This window comes from Panthera tigris, chromosome B3 (genome assembly GCF_018350195.1).
Source record: "Panthera tigris isolate Pti1 chromosome B3, P.tigris_Pti1_mat1.1, whole genome shotgun sequence".
Taxonomy (NCBI): domain Eukaryota; kingdom Metazoa; phylum Chordata; class Mammalia; order Carnivora; family Felidae; genus Panthera; species Panthera tigris.
This window is the reverse complement of record NC_056665.1, coordinates 131431202-131450277: the sequence shown is the minus strand read 5'-3', so window position 1 is coordinate 131450277 and position 19076 is coordinate 131431202. Positions and strand designations below refer to the sequence as shown.

The 19076-nt window shown below is 35.4% G+C and overlaps 1 protein-coding gene across 5 annotated transcripts in view; it reads left to right on the top strand.

Annotated features, from left to right (window-relative positions):
• EML5 (EMAP like 5) overlaps positions 1 to 19076 on the top strand; it is a 178836-nt gene that overhangs the window by 132981 nt on the left and 26779 nt on the right. For all 5 annotated transcript variants that reach the window (XM_042990305.1, XM_042990304.1, XM_042990303.1 and 2 more), the window contains 6 exons: positions 3003 to 3091; positions 4143 to 4319; positions 6851 to 7052; positions 7731 to 7857; positions 16997 to 17075; positions 18264 to 18393. In XM_042990305.1, the coding sequence (XP_042846239.1) occupies positions 3003 to 3091; positions 4143 to 4319; positions 6851 to 7052; positions 7731 to 7857; positions 16997 to 17075; positions 18264 to 18393 (804 nt within the window). The remainder of the gene's footprint in view (positions 1 to 3002; positions 3092 to 4142; positions 4320 to 6850; positions 7053 to 7730; positions 7858 to 16996; positions 17076 to 18263; positions 18394 to 19076) is intronic.

Genomic DNA, 19076 nt, shown 5'->3' with positions numbered 1-19076 from the left:
GTCCTAGCCACAGCAGTGGGACAAGAAAAAGAAATAAAAGACACCCAAACTGGTAAGGAAAAAGTAAAACTTTCACTCTTTGCAGATGACATGATACTATATATGGAAAACCCTAAAAGTCCACCAAAAAACTGCTAGAACTGATAAATGAATTCAGTAAGGTCATAGGATACAAAATCAATATACAGAAATCTGTTGCATTTCTATACACTAATAATGAAGGAGCAGAAGGAGAAATTAAGAAAATAATCCCATTTGCAACTGCACCCCAAAATGATAAAATACCAGGATGCCTGGCTGACTCAGTCGTTAGAGCATGTGACTCTTGATCTCAGGGTTGTAAGTTTGAGCCCAATGTTGGGTGTAGAAATTACTTAAAAATAAAATCTTAAAAAAAAATACCTAGATATAAATTTAACCAAGCAGGTGAAAGACCTGTACTCTGAAAACTATAATGATGAAAGAAATTAAGGGGGCATCTGGGTAGCTCAGTCAGTTAAACATCTGACTCTTGATTTTGGCTCAGATCATGGTCTCCATGGTTCATGGAATCGAGCCCTGTGTCGGGCTCTGTGCTGATAGCATGGAGCCTGCTTGGGATTCTCTTTCTCTCTCTCTGTCCCTCCCCCATGCTCACGCACTCTCTCTCTCTCAATATAAATAAGTATGAAAGAAAAAAAATTTAGGGTGACACAAACACATGGAAAGATATTCCATACTCACAGATTGGAAGAACACATACTGTTAAAATGTCCATACTACCCTAAGTAGTCTACAGATTCAACACAATTCCTATCGCAATACCAACAGCATTTTCGCTAACCTAGAACCAAATAATAGTAAAATTTGTATGGAACCACAAAGGACCCCAAGTAGCCAAAGCAGTCTTGAAAAAGAACAAAGCTGGAGGTATCACAATCCCAGATTTCAAGATATACTACAAAGCTGTAGTAATCAAACCAGTATGGTTCTAGAACAAAAACAGACACATGGATCAATGGAATAGGATAAAGAGCTCAGAATAAACTCGTGATTATATGGCCAATTAATCTTCAACAAAAGAGGCAAGAATATGCAATGGGAAAAAGACAGTCTCTTGAACAAATGGTGTTGGGAAAACTGGACAGCTACATGCAGAAGAATGAAACTGGACCGTTTTCTTATAACCATACACAAAAATAAAGTGGATTAAGGATCTAAATGTGAAACCTGAAACTAAAAATCCTACAAGAGAGCACAGGCAGTAATTTCTCTGACATTGGCCATAACAACATTTTTCTAGATAGGCCTCCTGAGGCAAGGGAAACAAAATCAAAAATAGACTATTGGGACAGCTTCAAAATAAAAAGGTTCTGCGCAGCAAAGGAAACAACCAACAAAACTAAAAGACTCCCTATTGAATAGGAGAAGATATTTACAAATGATATATCTGATAAAGGGCTAGTATTAAAAAAAATACAAAGAATACACACCTCAAGGTGTTTGGGTGGCTCAGTTGGTTAAGTGTCTGACTTTGGCTGAGGTCGTGATCTCTCAGTTTGTGAGTTCGAGCCCCGCATCGTGCTCTGTGCTGACAGCTCGGAGCCTGGAGCCTGCTTCAGATTCTGTGTCTCCCTCTCTCTCTGCCCCTCCCTGCTCACGCTCTGTCTCTGTCTCTCAATAATAAATAAACGTTAAAAAAAATAATAAAAAAAAATACACATCTCAACACCAAAAAAATAATCTATTAAAAATGGTCAAAAGACAGGGGCGCCTGGGTGTCTCAGTTAGTTAAGCATCTGACTTTGGCTCAGGTCATGATTTCATAGTTTGTAAGTTCAAGCCCCACATAGGGCTGTCTTTTTTCAGTGCAGGGTCTGCTTTGGATCCTCTGTCTCCCTCTCTCTCTGCACCTCCCCCACTTTCATATGCTCTCTTTCAAAAATAAATAACATTAATAAGACTTTTTAAAAATGCACAGAAGACATGAACAGACATTTCTCCAAAGAAGAAATACAAGGGGTCAACAGACACATGAAAAGATGCTCAGTATCACTCATCATAGGGAACTGCAAATCAAAACCACAATGAGATATCATGTCACACCTGTCAGAATGACTAAAATCAAAAACACAAGAAACAACAAGTGTTGGCGAGGATGTGGAGAAAAACTAACCCTCATGCACTGTTGGTGGGAATGCAAACTGGTGCAGCCACTGTGGAAAACACTATGGAAGTTCCTCAAAAAATTAAAAACAGAATTACCATATGATCCAGTAATTCCACTATTGGGTATTTACCCAAAGAATATGAAAACAATAATTCAAAAAGATATGTGCACTCCTGTGGTTATTGCAGCATTATTTTTAATACCCAAATTATGGGAGCAGCCCAAGTGTCCATCAATAGGTGATAAAGAAGATGTGGTATATATACAATGGAATATTAGCCATAAAACAGAGTGAAAGCTTGCCATTTGCCACAACATGAACGGATCTAGAGTGTGTAATCCTAAGTGGTATCGTCAGAGAAAGACAAATATCCTACGATTTCACTTATATGTGGAATTTAAACAACAAAACAAATGAACAAAGGGGAAAAAAAGAGACCAAAAAACAGACTCTTAACTATGGAGAACAAACTGAGGGGAGGTGGGTGGGGGAATGGGTTAGTGAAGGGGATTAACAGTATACTTCTCATGATGAGCAATGAGTAATATATGGAACTATTGAGTCCCTGTATTGTACACCTGAAACTGCTGTAACAGGGTATGTTAATTACACTGGAATTTTTTTTAAAAAAGGAACTTAATGAGAGAAAGGTGGTAATGTTCACTGAATGCTTTTAAATAGGATTAATTCTATGCAGTTTTACGTATATGATTATAAAACAATTTAAATGTCATAATAAACCATGAAAGAAAATATTTTAAAAAGTTAAACATCCTGACTACATATATATATTTATATTTTATGTATGTATATTTGTTTGTTTGTTTATTTATTTATTTATTTATTTTTAAGGAAAGCTTTTACAGGTCAACACTGGTGCTAAAGAACAATTATTCTTTGAAGCTCCCAGAGGGAAAAAACAAACCATTCCCAGTGTGGAGGTAGGAAAATAATAGTGTTTGCAATGTTGTGAATATGACTAGGTGGTTAGAAAACTGATGCCTGACTTTTATTGTTTACATATGAAGCCTGTTCTCAAATTATTCAAATCACGGATGTTCCTTCTGTGAGTTTATTTTACTGGCCTAGACTATTAGATGAGTAGAAGAAGAGGTGCTGTATTAAGAAAAGGAATAAATACTTTTATGTCTAGCTGTGCTTCAGTTGCTTTTCTCAAAGAGAAGCAAGCAGATAGACATGCTATCTTAGGTGGGAGTATTGCATGTCTATCAAATCTTTTGGAACCCACATGCCTAAGATGTTTGGCAAACTTAAAGAAAAAAGGAAAAGAATGTGTTTGGCTTTTTTTCTTCAATGATCTTTTTTTTTTTTTGAGTTTATTTATTTATTTTGAGAGACAGCGAGAGTAGTGGAGGGGCAGAGAGAGAGAGAGAACCCCAAGCAGGCTTTGTGCCGTCAGCATGGAGCTAGTCTTGATCCCACGAATGGTGATATCATGACCTGAGCTGAAACCAAGACCAGATGCTTAACCAACTGAGCCACCCAGGCACCCTGTGTTTGGTTTTGTGACTGATGGTATTAGCATAATTTTTTGACAAGGCTGAAGAAGAGAGGCTAAAAACATTTAATATTAAAGTGGCTTAATAAAGAGAAGGTCTGTCAGTAAAGTTCTTAATTTCCAGTAATGATTAATTGGAAAACATGCCTCTAAAGTATTAGAAATTTAGACATGAGGTATAAACTACTTGATTATTCTAAGAGCAGAAACTGTCTTATTATCACTGAATTCTCAGCATGTAAAACATACAGGTGTATAATAAGTACATGTTGAATAATGTTATGTTAAAATTTTTCTACAGGGACTAGTGGCCTTGGGAAGCTACAAAAAAAAGAAAACTAATAATTTAACTATTTTTATTAAAATTTTAATTTTACTTGTGACATATGTAATTATAAAGAAACATTCAGATTTTTGTTGTTAATTTTTAAGGTTTAGATATTACAAAGTTACAGCCTTTTTTTCCTTTTTAGGTAGAAAAAATTTGTTGGGCATCATGGACAAGTGTGCTTGGTTTATGCTGTGAGGGAATTTGGCCAGTAATTGGAGAAGTCACAGATATAACTGCCTCTTGCCTCACCAGTGACAAAATGGTCCTAGCTACTGGGGATGATTTGGGATTTGTGAAGTTATTTAGATATCCTGCTAAAGTATGTGTTTTTCTTTAACTCCCATAATGATCTTAATTATAAAAATGGTTAAGGTCGTGTGCTTTCATAGTATTTCATTGTTGTAATGAGTATTACATATGTAATATGAAAAGTTTAGAATCCTATTTTTGACATCATATTTATAGCTTTAAAAAAAATGTTTACTTATGAGGTGCCTGGGTGGCTCAGTCGGTTGAGCATCAGACTTCGGCTCAGGTCATGATCCCATGGCTGACGAGTTTGAGCCCCGCGTTGGGTGCTATGCTGACAGCTCAGAGCCTGGAGCCTGCTTCAGGTTCTGTGTCTCCGTCTCTCTCTGCCCCTCCCCGCTCATGCTGTGTCTCTCACTGTCTCAAAAATAAATATAAACATTTAAAAAATTATTTAAAAAAATGTTTACTTATTTTGGGAAAGAGAGTGCACACACATTTGAGTTGGGGAGGGGCAGAGAGAGAGAACCCCAAGCAGGCTCTATGCTGTCAGTGCAGAGCCCGACCTGGGGCTCGATCCCATAAACCCTGAGATCATGGCCTGAGCCAAAATCAAGAGTTGGATGCTTAACCTACTGAGTCCACCCAGGCACCTGTATAGCTTTTACTTAGAATTAGTATTATAATTTATGATTTCGTGCCTTAAGTTATATTGTACAGTGTTTCTCAATATCGAGTAAATAAATATCCCTTTTAGAAGAAACATTTATCCGTAATATTAAATAATTTTAGTATTCTTTTGGTTAAATATATACCATTAACAGTAAATACAAACTATATTTATAGCTTTAAAGTTCAAAATGTTTTAACTATTAGATACAAAATACTATAAAATACCTATAAAATTAAAATAGACCTGATTCAATGTAATGAATGATGTTATGTTGCTAAAACTAGATTGTACAGAACCTTTGGAGTGCTATATGCCAGTGCTGTGTGAAGATTGAATTCTCTTATTGCTTTCTCCTTTTTTCAAACTACTGGCAAACATTAGGCTTTCACTTGGCACAAAAATAAAATTCATATATCAAGTCCAGATGCATTAATTCTTAATTGTTACTAATTCAGATACACATTTGGCCCTTGAACAACGTGGGGGTTGGGGTGCCAACCCCCATACAGTCAAAAATCCACATACAACCTTTGACTCCCCCAAATCTTTACTAATCACCTGCTGTTGACTTGAGGCCTTACTGATAGCATAAAGTCAATTAACACATATTTTTTATGTTATATGTATTATATACTATATTCTTACAATAAAGTAAGCCAGAGAAAAGAAAATGTTATTACAAAAATAATAAGGAAGAGAAAACATTTACAGGACTGTACTGTGTTTATTGAAAAGTATTTGCATATAAGTGGCTCTATGCACTTCAAACCCATGTTGTTCAAGGATCACTTATATACTATAACCTGGCAACAGCATGAACATAAACATAAATTTGAAATAGGGCACTGAAATCTTATGATATTGGTGGTCTTAAGTAACTGCTCATGTTAATATAATAAGGCATTTATTGGTCAGAAACTTCACTTCTAGCATTCTAGATGGTATAGATGCCTTAAGAATAGGTTCTAGGATAATCATCTATGGATTCCTGCTTCACTTCTGTATAACAAGAACCACAAAATCTTAGAGAAAGTATCTTCTTGCAGTGTTTCGGTGACAGATCCCCCCCTTCTATTTGAGCTAGCATTTATTAGGAGTCTTTTCCAAAGAATTCACTGTTTTAGCTATCACTATATTTTAAGACATTTATTATTTTAATACCTTTGCGAAGATGTCCATCTAAAACTTGCTTATAATACATTGATCTGAAATTTACTTACTTAATTTGTTAGCGTTAAAAAGTTGTCAGTGTCTATTACTTTTGTTTTTCTTGATTTTTAAAATAAAAAATATATTTTTGTGGGTACTGTTTATAAACAAAAACACTAATGAATTGAGATGAAAGATATTTACATGAGTATATTCCAAAAGGGTTGATAATTACTTTTTGTTAATATGGCCATGTTGTACATAAGCATTTATATCCTTTTCAGTTGTTGTGTCTATTTCCAGCAATAATATGTCTGCAGAGCCATTTTTTTGAACAGATGTGTCCTTTTCCATAGACATCTACTGTAGTTAGCTATTACTTTATTGAACATTTAAGGTATTTAAATTTTTTCACTGCTGTGGGTACTGTGGTAAAAATTTTTTGCACACGTAGAATTTTCTTAGCATAGACCCCTAGAAGTGGGGGGATTGGTGAGTCAAAGGTCAGGACATTCTTATGCTTTTAATGCACAATACCAAGTTGATTTTCAAAACAGTTGTGCCCGTAGTACTAACAATGTGTGGGACTACTAGTTTTATCCTGTTGTCAACAGGTTTGGAAATTGTCATTTTTTATTCTAGTGAATTTCAGTATTTTCTGTTTGTTTTTTTTTACAAGATGACTTTGTGATGATTAATTTCCAATCATATATTAAGAAATAAATTCAAAATTATAACTGACCATTTTCAAGTAATAACATTTTTGTTTTCATCTTTAGGGAAAATTTGGAAAGTTTAAGAGGTATGTGGCCCATAGTACACATGTCACAAATGTTCGCTGGACCTATGATGACAGCATGTTGGTTACCTTAGGAGGTGCAGATATGTCTTTAATGGTTTGGACAAATGAAATGGAGGGCTATCGAGAAAAAAGACCTTGTGATAGTGAAGAATCTGATACAGATTCTGAAGAAGATGGGGGTATGTCATCTTTAAATATTTTAACAAAAGCATAGAAACAATTTAGCACCACGGATTAAACTACAGCGGTTAAACAAGTAATAACAATGTTAGAATAATTGTGGTTTTAGTCTTTGTCATCTGTTTAACACCAAAATTGATTGTATGACTCAAAAATAACATGCTGGCGTGTATTGATGGCTTAAATATATTCTTTATCTACAAATGTATGATAATGCTACTTCAAGTAAGTACTAAAGTAAATTTTGTAGTATTGAACTTAGTATTTTCAAATGATTTTCATCTTTTCCTGATATACAAATAAGACCAGCTCATTATAGAAAAGTTAGAAAATACATTTTGCAACAAAAAATAAACACAGTATCCATAATTTGACCACTCAGAGGTAACTTTTGTTAATATGTTGAGGCATTCTGTTTTTTAACAAAAATGATATTATGTTGAATTTATGTTTTGTAGGCTAATATTATTTCTTAGTAATATTTCAAAAACATTTGTCACGTATCATTAAAAATTCTACATCATTTTTTATTGGCTGTATATTATTTCATAATTTGACTATAACACAGTTTATTTAACTTATTTTATACTGTTGAACATCCTTGAATCCAATGTATAAGATCATAATAGAGCTCCTCAGTTGTAACTTAGAGAATAATTCTTATGTTTTGATGGCAGGTTATGACAGTGATGTTACAAGAGAGAATGAAATCAGTTACACCATTAGAGCCTTATCAACAAATATTCGCCCAATGTTTGGAGTCAAGCCTCATTTGCAACAGAAGGAACCCTCAGTTGATGAGAGGTAACAGTCAAATTTAAAACTAGATGAAGAAAAATATATTGGTTTTGAAAATTGAATTTAGGGGCACCTGGGTGGCTCAAATGGTTGAACTTCCAACTTTGGCTCAGGTCATGATCTCACGGCTCATGAGCTCAAGTCCCGCGTCAGGCTCTGCTGACAGCTCAGAGCCTGGAGCCTGCTTCGGATTCTGGGTCTCCCTCTCTCTCTCTGCCCCTCCTCTGCTCACGCTCTGTCTCTCTCTGTCTCTCAAAAATAAATAAACATTAAAAAAATTTGTAAAAAATTGAATTTACTGTTTGAATTTTTGCAAAAACTAAGTTAACAGTGGTACTCTTGCATTTTACAGCTCCCAGCACCTCTTAGAAAATATATTTGTTCTTAAATACTTTTTAGTGATGTCACTGTCTCTTGCCAATAGTGTAGGGAATATATAAAGTCTATATGATTAAAAGAATATTATTTGCTAACTTCTATTAATATATGTGAGGGGATTGTAGGAGATAATAAAAATTGAATCCAATACCAAGTATGTTTTAGGAAGCACATGAGCAGAGGTAGGATTAAAGTTTGAAAAGGCGTTTTTATCCATGCATCTTTAATCAAGCATAGAAAATCATTATTTAAAAATTTTTTTCTGGGGTATCTGGGTGGCTCAGTCAATTAAGCATAAGCATCTGACTTCAGCTCAAGTCATGATCTCGCTGTTTGTGCTGACAGCTCAGAGCCTGGAGCCTGCTTCAGATTCTGTGTCTCCCTCTCTCTCTGCCCCTCCCCGGCTTGTGCTCTGTCTGTCTCTGTCTCAAAAATAAACATTACAAAAATTTTTTAGTGTTAAAAAAAAAAAATTAAAAAATTTCCAGAAGGCAAGTGGAAGTAGCGTCCCATTAGAGAATGGGAATTACTGGTCTTTGTCTGGAAGCAGCAAACCAAAAATAAAGGCTGTGCACACAGCAATTTTATGAGGAGAGAGAATTTTTTAATAAAGTCTCTGAGTTAGAGGACAGGTCAAGAGAGGGATTGTGAACATAATAATCATTAGGGAATATGGAGAACTGTGAAGAGGTATATGGATCAACGAATGACATGGATTTCAAAAGTGAAGTTTTTAAGAAATGATAAAGGAAAAATTATCCAGAAACTGCAGTGAGGAACCAAGGAGGAGTAGGAGGTGGGAACAGCAGTGTCGTCTTCTGTCGAAAACTGTGTTGAGGAAAACTGTTATGAGAAGTTGGTAAGAATGTTTGAGGGAGAAGTTAAAATGACAAGGGAGTTCACTCACATTGGACAGAATTTGTAGAAAATTCGAGTAAATGTCTAGTCAGTGAGGGTAGTGCTGAAGGCCCCTGGGGCTCAGCTGGATAGAAATGACCAGAAAGCATTGGCAGAAGGGTTTGAGCTTGCACTGCAGCTGATGTTCAGGGAGAAGGATGGGAGGATGAGGGGCATGTTACTGATGGAGAGGGGGGAGCTAGAGATCTCTGAACTGACGAGCCGCAAAGTTCCCGCGGAAGTTCTTGGGAGGTGTTCAGTCATGCCTCCACAGCAGCTTTTCCAGGTGCCCATTTGCTGATGAATTCTCAGATAATTGCATTGGCGTTCCTTATGGATGGGGGACAACATGGTGAGTATCCATTTTGTCATCACATATAAAGAGGCACAGTATTAAATTAGAGATAGGTTTGGGGCTTCTGGGTGACTGAGTTGGTTGAGTGTCCGACTTCGGCTCAGGTCATGATCTCATGGTTCATGTGTTCGAGCCCCTGATGGAGCTCTGTGCTGACAGCTGGGAGCCTGGAACCTGCTTCATATTCTGTGTCTCCCTCCCTCCCTGCACCTCCCTCGCTCGTGCTCTGTCTCTCTCAAAAATAAATAAACATTAAAATTTTTTTAAAAAATCACTAACTTATAAAGTATTTAAAAAAATTTTTTTAATGTTTTTATTTACTTTTGAGACAGAGACAGAGCATGAGCAAGGGAGGGGCAGAAAGAGAGGGAGACAGAATCTGAAGCAGGCTCTAGGCTCTGAGCTGTCAGCACAGAGTCCGACGTGGGGCTCAAACCCACAGACTGGACTGTGAGATCCTGACCTGAGCTGAAGTTGGATGCTTAACCGACTGAGCCACCCAGGCACCCCTAGAGTATTTTATAAAATGAAAAATAATGTATATAAAGAATTTAGGTAGTAAGTCTTCACCACCCCTCCCTGGGAATGAAATATAGAATCACCTGAGGAAGATACCTGGTTAGTACTAAAACACTCCCTGAAACTAAATATCCACAAAGCAATGAACAATGCCTGTATAATCCATTAATTAGAGAAATACATAGAATTGTGCAAATGTAGATGTTCCTAATGAGGATTTGTGTAGTACAGTGTTTAATATTTCTGAAATTATATTTTACAGGTAATGAAAAGTAAAGAGTATACTATAAGGAGGAAGGAACTCTAGACCTTCCCATAAATCTTTTTTATTTATTATATTGATTTTTAGTAAAAATACTATCATTTATCAGATAAATTAGGTATACTAGAAAATGTGACCTAATTTTAATGATGTAGCCCATCGTTCATGGTAAAACACTTAAAATTCCTCCTTTATTAATAAAGTGACCCAAGTTCTGACAGATGTAAGGATTTTACTGCTCATGAAAAATGCTTGATGGGTGCCTGGTGGCTCAGTGGGTCAAGCATCTGACTCTTGATTTTGACGGTCATAATCTCACAATTAGATCAAGCCCCGCATCAGGCTCTGCGTTGACAGTGAGGAACCTGCTTGGGATTCTTTCTCTCCCTGTCTCTCTCTCTCTCTCTCTGTCCCTCCCCTGTTCACGCTGTCTCTCAAAATAAATATACTTTTTAAAAAATGAAAAAAAATATTTGACACTTCATAATCTTTGCTGTTAGCTTTTTCCTTTTACAGCTAAATTTTTCAAAATTATTTTTGAATTGTTTTGCATTTGTTCTTAGTTTGTTTTATAATTTCAACTCTGCTGAATTCTTTTGAAAATGCCAAGGCCAAAGACAGAAATGACTCCTAGTTAGGAGCCTTCGTTTTCATAAAATGAGAGAATCAAAGGAGAAAAAAGGAAGGCATTTCTTTTGCCAATTTTGTATATATTTGTGAGATAATGTCTATATAATTGTTTTTGTATTTTAAATAAAATATATTATTGTTATCAAATAAGAAACAAAACATTTAACTATAAACAGTTAAAACAAATACTTGTCAAATATCCACTTAAGAAAATGTTTCTGGTGACAGTTGATAACTACTCTACTTGGTCCATACTTTTACAGGGCCTTTTTTCCTAAATAACTTTAATAATTTTATGTTTTACTTTTTGTAGCAAATCTTGTATATTTAAAGTAGTCATCAGTCAAATTTTCAATATTTTTTAATAAAAATGTTCCAAACAGTGTAGCATAAAATTTAGGCATTTTTTTGTTTCTTTAGAATTGTATTGATGTTTCCTTTCTTCTGTTTACTTAACTGCTACCTTTTAACCATCAGTTTCCATCAATTATTCATCATCAGTGTTTCTTTTTTTCCTCTTGCTCCTTTCAAAGGCAGGGGGTAGTAAGGTAAGTGTTTTATTAAATAAAATATTATATTCCATTATTTATTCTTTGTTCTGTTTTGATCTTTATAGTATTTTCAGGTATTGATTTTTTTTCCCTATAAAACATTGAACTACATTTGTCAAGAAAATTATAAAGTGAAATAAATCCTACAGAAAAATTGCTTTGTATGTGTAGTATGTGGGTGTTGCTGAGGTTCTTCTTGATGGTCATTTGGTTTTACACATGACTATTCACAAAGTGCAGATAGTTTGTTTCTCTGTAAGTGTCAGAGGCTCATAAAAATAGTTAACCACACATATTTATCAGTGACAAACTATTCAATTTATAGACCTGTTAGTTTTGTTTAATGTATATTTATACATTCATTTAAAAATATTAACATAGGGCAGTGATGATATCTGTATGTTTAATAAAATGGTATGTGCACAAAAGGACTCTCTGGAACACTTTTACAACTCCCTTTTAGTGAGATGAAAATGTCTTCAGGCAGTTTCTGAAACAGGACTGTGTGGAAAAAACCAGTCTATTTTAGAAGTAAAAAAAGGTACCATTAGGAAAATGCTGGGAGATAAGGATGAAAAAAATAGATTTGAGACCAGATTGTGCAGAAACTCAGGTATTAGGCACTCCTTAACTTCTTTGGTAGACAGCAAGACTTCATTATTTGTTTTAAATGAGTGATGTGTGGGGGCACCTGGGTGGCTCAGTCCATTGAATGTCTGACTCTTGATTTTGGCTCAGGTCACAGTCCTAGGGTCATAAGATCGAGCCCTGCATCAGGCTCCACACTAACCATGGAGCCTACTTAAGAGTCAGCCTCCCTCTCTCCCTCCCTCCCTCTCCCCCCTCTCTCCCCCCCTCCCCCCTTCTCTCCCCCCTCCTCTGCCCTTCTCCCCAACTCAGGCTCTCTCTCCCCTGCTCATGCTCTCTCTAATTAAAAAAAAAAAAAAAAACGTGAGGGCAAAGATAGAAGTCTAGAGTGTGATGTAACTTCTACAAAGCCCCACACTATCTTAGCAGAAATAAAACATTCAGATCTAGCCTCAGATCTGAAGTAACTTATTCAGGACTGATCTCTGCATTTTAAAGGGACGCTGACAGTTTACAGTGGAAGTTACTTGTTTCAAAACAAAGCTAAGTGGAGATACAGTTGTTGTCTTGGGTGTTAATGGAAGGGAGAAGTGACCTTCCTTTCATGAGCAGTTTCCATGCAGAGTTTAGATGACCGCTTGTCATCGGTGCTACAAAGAGATATTCTAGACATGTGAAGACTCCCTGGTTTCAGTAGGAGGATGGATGAGATGACTTTTGTGATCTCTTTCAGTTCTGTTTTGGTGATCATATTATTAAAGGGATTTTTTTTTAAGTTATCTCCTTTACTAGAAAAAGCCTAAATCTAGCATGATCTTGAGTAACTCACATTGCCCGCTGGTTTGGACTGGCTGACTGGGACACCCCCTTGGGTCAGGAGGACCTACTTCACCTCCTTAGACAATTTCCTTAATAGCTCCCCAGTGCTACCAGCCTTTTAAGTTGGTTAACATTTTAGTGCCCATTCTTAAGAATAAAAATAAGCATTAGTGTTTTGTTTGAAATTCAGAGTACACTGTAGAAAAATATGAATGGTAAGCTTTAATATTTACAACACAGAACATGTTCAATGCCCATTTTTCTGTTTTCACTTCCTTCTGATTTTCCTGCCATTCATGGAGTAACTGGAGCTTTTCTAATATGCAGTAATAAATAACAATAGGCCTTTAATACATGCAGTATGGTCTGCATTAAACTTGTAAAAATATTTAGTACAGAAGTATTTTTACTAGTGTTTTAAATTCAAATTTGTGTTGTAATCTTTTCCCTTTTTCATCTGCTGCTGAAAAGAGGTTCCAGGTAATCCCCTCTCTTTGCTATATTTTACGAGACCTAATTATGTATTTTTATCATCTTTCATATTTACCATTAATGAGCTGTGTTGCTTGGTGTTAACAGTTTTCCATGCTTTTCCCCTTTGAAATTAGTATCCCTGAAATGAGCAGCATCTTAATTACTGGATTTCTGCTACATAAATAACTGCTTTACCAAAACTTTATTTGTTCAACTTGTATAATTTCATAAGTTGTATAGCTTTATTTAAACAGTAATTATATAAATTACTTGAAAAAATTAAGATATGCTTAATTGTTACAGAGGCTTATGTAGATCAAAATTACCTGTTTGTTGTTTGGATTACAATTAAAGCTGTCAGATGGTAACACCAAATGAAGCTCACCAACAAAACTGACTTGGAAGAAAAGCCAAGCCTGCTATTATTCTTTAAAATGGTCCTAAGTAAAAGTAAATAAATAAAATTTTTAAAAATTAAAAAAAAAAATAAAATGGTCCCTAAGAGAAGCTTTTCAAATGTTAAATACTTCAAGTTGAACTCTATTTATTACTTATGGACATCCAAAAAAGTACATGAAAAAGGTTCAAAACCAAAATTTCTGCAGTAATTTGAAAAGTTCTTTGTGCATGTAATTTTCATGTCACCAACCACAGTTTCTGTACTTCTGCATTCTACTTTACGTTACATATGAACGTATGTACTTCTTTTGTATTGCGTGTTCACGATAGAACATTTCATTTACTTTTATAGATGTGTAACCTGGAAATTGTGAAAATATAAATCTGTTGTTAGCCTTTAAATTTATACTCTTTATCACACATGTTGGATTTTTTTCCTACGGGAAAGTCAGTTTGTATCATTTTCTGATTTAGTTGTTACAAATTGAATACTAACTTAAAATTTGGAAAGGGGAGTTGATAGCATGATTGATTTGTATCCAGTGTTCAGATTATTAAATATTTAACTAATGGTTATCTGGGATAAAAATAAACCAAATGAGGTGGGTTTTTTAAATTAAACACACAAATTTAGGAAAAGAGCCTCCCAGTTTTGTTTTTGTTTTTTTATTTGGGTATAGTTGGCACACAGTGTTACTTTAGTTTCAGGTGTGCAACATAGTGATTTGGCAAGTTTATACATTATGCTCTGCTCACTACAAGTACAGCTACCATCTGTCCCCATACATTGTTATTACAATATCATTCACTGCATTCCTTATGTTGCTCCTTTTATTCTTGTGACTTACTCATTCCATAATGGGAAGGCTGTATCTCCCCCTACCCTTCACCCATTTTTCCCATCCCCATATCTCCCCTCTGGAAACCGTCAGTGTTGTCTGTATTTATAAGTCCCATTATGCCTTTTGTTTGCTGATTCATTTGGTTTTTTTTTTTTTTAATATTCCACATATGAGGGAAATCATATGGTATTTGTCTTTGTCTGATTTATTTCACTTAGCATAATACCCTCTATGTCCATCCACATTGTCACAAACAATATCTCATCCTTTTTAATGGCTGTGTAATAGTCCATGGTGTGTGTGTGTGTGTGTGTGTGTGTGTGTGTGTGCGTGCATGCGCGCACACCTGTCTTATCCATTTGTCTACCAATGGACATTTAGGTCGCTTCCGTATCTTGGCCATTATAAATAATGCTGCAGTAAACATAGGAGTGCATATATCTTTTTGAATTAATGTATTCATTTTGGAGGGGGGATAAATATCCAAGAGTGGAATTGTTGGATCGTATGGTATTTCTATTTTTAATTTTTTGAGGAACCTCCATACTGTTTTCCACAGTGGCTGTATCAATTTACATTTCCCACCAACAATGCACAAAGGTTCTTTTTTCTACATACCCTTGTCAACACTTGTTATTTCTTGCCTTTTTTGCTTTAGCTGTTCTAACAAGTGTAACGTGATATTGGGGGTTTGATTTGCATTTCCCTGGTGATTAGTGATGTTGAACATCTTTTTATGTATCTGTCGGTCATCTGTCTTCTTTGGAGAAATATCTATTCAGGGCCTCTGCCCATTTTTTAATCAGGTTTTTTTTTTTTTTTTTGTATTGGGTTATAGAAGCTCTTTATATATTTTAGATATTAACCCTTTATCAGATATATCATTTGCAGATGTCTTCTCCCATTCAGTAAGTTGCCTTTCTGTTTTGTTGATGGTTCCTTTTGCTGTGCAAAAGCTTTTTATTTTGGTGTAGTCCCCAGTTTATTTTTGCTTTTGTTTCCCATGCCTTAGGAGACCATCTAGAAAAGTGTTGTTATAGCTGATGTCAGGGAAATTAGTTAAAAATTGATCCAGTTCTTTTACATCTAACTGTCTGGTTTTCCCAGGACCATTTACTGAAAAACTGTCTTTTCCCCATTGTATATTTTTGCATCCTTTGTCATAGATTAATTAACCATATAACCATAGGTTTATTTCTGGGTTCTTTGTCCTGTTCCATTGATCTGTGTGTCTGTTTTTGTGCCAGTACCATACTGTTTTGATTACTATAGCTTTGTAACATAGCTTGAAATCTGGAATTGTGATACCTCTGGATCTTTTTTTTTTTTTCTTTCTCAAGATTGCTTTAGGCTATTTGCAGTCTTTTGTGGTTCCATACAAATTTTAGTATTATTGGTTCCAGTTTTGTGAAAAATGCTGTTGGTATTTTGATAGGAATTGCATTGAATCTGTAGATTGCTTTGGGTAGCATGTACACTTAAACAATATTAATGCTTTCAATCCATGAGTATGGAATATCTTTCCATTTGTTTGTGTCATCTTCAGTTTCTTTCATCAGTGTTTTATGGGTTTTCAGAGTGCAAGTACTTTACCTGTTGGGTTAAGTTTATACCTAGGCATTTTAAGAGCCTCCACATTTAAATTCACAATGGGAACTCTGTACACCTAATGGGGTATTATAAAAAAGATCCTAAACTAGTAGTAGAAACAGAGAGGAAGGGCCTAGATATGAGAGCTCCTCCAAAAGTGAAGTTGATGAGTGTTTAGTAAATAGAATGGAGAAGAGAAAGAGTTGAAGGCCATAGTAATAGTAATTATCTTTTACAGAGTGTTGTATGGTTTGTAGTGCTATGTAACTATAAAATGTTTGCTTGACTAACTGATGGTGATGCCATTAACCTTACTGTAGACTTGAGGAAGAAGGAAAGGTAAAGGGCCTGGAGGAGAGTAAGTAACGAGTACAAATTTGAATTCGGACATGATTTATGTTGCCAACAGTATAGAAAGTTCACAGAAATGTTTTCAAAATTCAAGAAGAATGTATCAGATACCTGCCATGTGCACAGTACTGAGATAGAAACTTTAGAGCAGTGACTCAGGCTTTGTTATAATGCATTCCAACAAAAAGTTTTTGAGCCATTAAACTAATATTTGTATATTTATAAATAGTCTGTTCTTCTGTTAATGTATTATTTACATTATGAAACATACATCAAAGAAGTTAAAATAAAATGAATAAAAGCTCTCATATCTTCTTTCCACCTTCCTGCCTTAGAAGATGTAAAGAGGCCACAGTATAGTGAGGAACACAGATGGGGTTCGTTTTTGTGAAAGCATGTCAGATATCTCTCTTTGGAGGGCGGGTGAGGGAGGCTCAGTGAAGGTGCACAGTGATGGATGCCTTTCCTCATTCCCACTTTCCCATTTCAGGCCCCCTGTGAGCAGAGCCCCACCAAGGCCAGAAAAACTCCAGACAAATAATGTTGGCAAGAAAAAGAGACCCATAGAGGTAAGGAGAACCCACTCCCCTGTGTTACCTTGTGCTTTAAAATGTATTCAGAATTCATTCTATTTCCTTCTTGTAAGACAGCCAAGTGTTGTCATTAGTTTGTAAGAAAATAAATATATTGAATAATCTTTTTTTAAGATTTCATTTTTAAGTAATCTCTACACCCAAGGTAGGGTTCAGTCCCTCAGACTGAGTCGCATGTTCTACTGACCAAGCCAGCCAGGTGCCTCTGAGTAATCTTTTTTGTTTGGTTGTAAAAGCTAATTGTTAACTGTCAAGTCTGAGTTTTGGATTGATATCCTTCATTTCTTTTTATTTTTTATTTGTCTTTTTTTTTTAGTCTTCCGTGAATAATATTCTGAATTGAACTGTCTCTCAAAAAACTTCTAAATGTAAATATATGTGAATGACCTATGGCTTATAGAATCACAGGTGCCTTAGCAGTGTCTTAAGCTTAGTGTTTTGAATTTAGAAGTCAAAGTTTGTCCTTCATGTGATACATTCACTGGGTTCATTGAAGGGTCCTTTGAAGGCTCTACTTCCAAACAAAGAAACTTTCCACAATAATTGAGCAAGAAGGAAAGCTCTCCCAGACATTTAATTAATTCCAGTATCAGTAGCCACAAGCAAACTGTGCTGAATCAGGTCAAAAATGAGGCGTAAATCTGCAGGACAATGATTGTTGTACTCCTCCCCCCTGGGAAGCCTCACAAAGTCAAAAAAACGGACATTTTCAGTGGCAGAATTATGTGCTAGAACTTTAGCATGAGTTATCATAGATGATGTACTTAGTTTTCTGTACCAGTGTCTGATGTACTATTTGGCTCCTCAAAAGTATGTCACTTGGACATAATGTATCCTGAGTTATATGTGCAGATTACATATTTTTACTAACAACACAAATCGAAATATTCTTTTGGACATAAGAAGTATCTCAGTGTTTAACACATGAACTCCTAACAACTAAAATTTTTCAAATCAGATGACCTTGTGATTCCCTTTTCCTTTTTATATATGTAGAAAAGTATGGAGTGTTTCAGCTGCCCAAAGCAGGTCTAAATTTTGTATTCAAAGATTGTAAAGCATCAAAATGCATCCTCCATTTTGATTGAAGATACCAGTGCTGTATACAAAAATAATGGTGAACATCTAGACATAAGGAATTATATAATGGTTTTATTGTTATAGGACCTTGTGTTGGAGCTTGTTTTTGGCTATCGAGGAAGAGACTGTAGGAATAACGTTCATTATTTAAATGATGGTGATGATATAATTTATCACACTGCATCCATTGGAATTCTGCACAACGTTGCTACCGGTAGGAGACCCCAATTCTCCATCTCCCACTTTTTATTTAGAATTTTGTTACTTATAATCTTAAAATTTTTGTTAAAACTACAAATAAATTACATGAGTCCAGAATGTTATTCATACTACTGAATTTTCTAGTAATATTTCAAGTAACCAAATTTACAGTCTTAAGAGAGTATGATATAGCAGAAAAAGATTTCATAATGCAAAGTGCTCCTAGGTCTCTATTAGAAGTGAAGGCTTACTGTATGTTGAAATCATGTTTTATAATGCAACCATTTCTAACTTTATTTCCCCATAACCTTAACATGAAATCGATGGATTGGTGGTTGTCTCTGATAGGTAGTGATTAAAAGTAGCATGTTGGGTGAGTGGTTGCTGGAGAGTAGGGTGAAGTGGGCAGTGTTCTTACTGAGGCCTCAGAAAGCCAAGGAAGATAGTGAGAAGGCTGCTTCCCTCTGTCTCTGCTGTGTTGATACTTTTGTTTTATTCAAGGTGAGAAAATACTTCTTGATGTTAATTTAACTGATTGGATTGCTGAAAAGCAAATAAATTCTCATAGCATCGTCTGATGATGAATGACATCATAATTCTCCTAGTGACATTCATTATTTAAGTTTGAATTTTCTTATGTGTAATTATAAACCTCGTAAAGTCTGAAAGTCGGAAGTAAAATTAGAGACTTTTTGG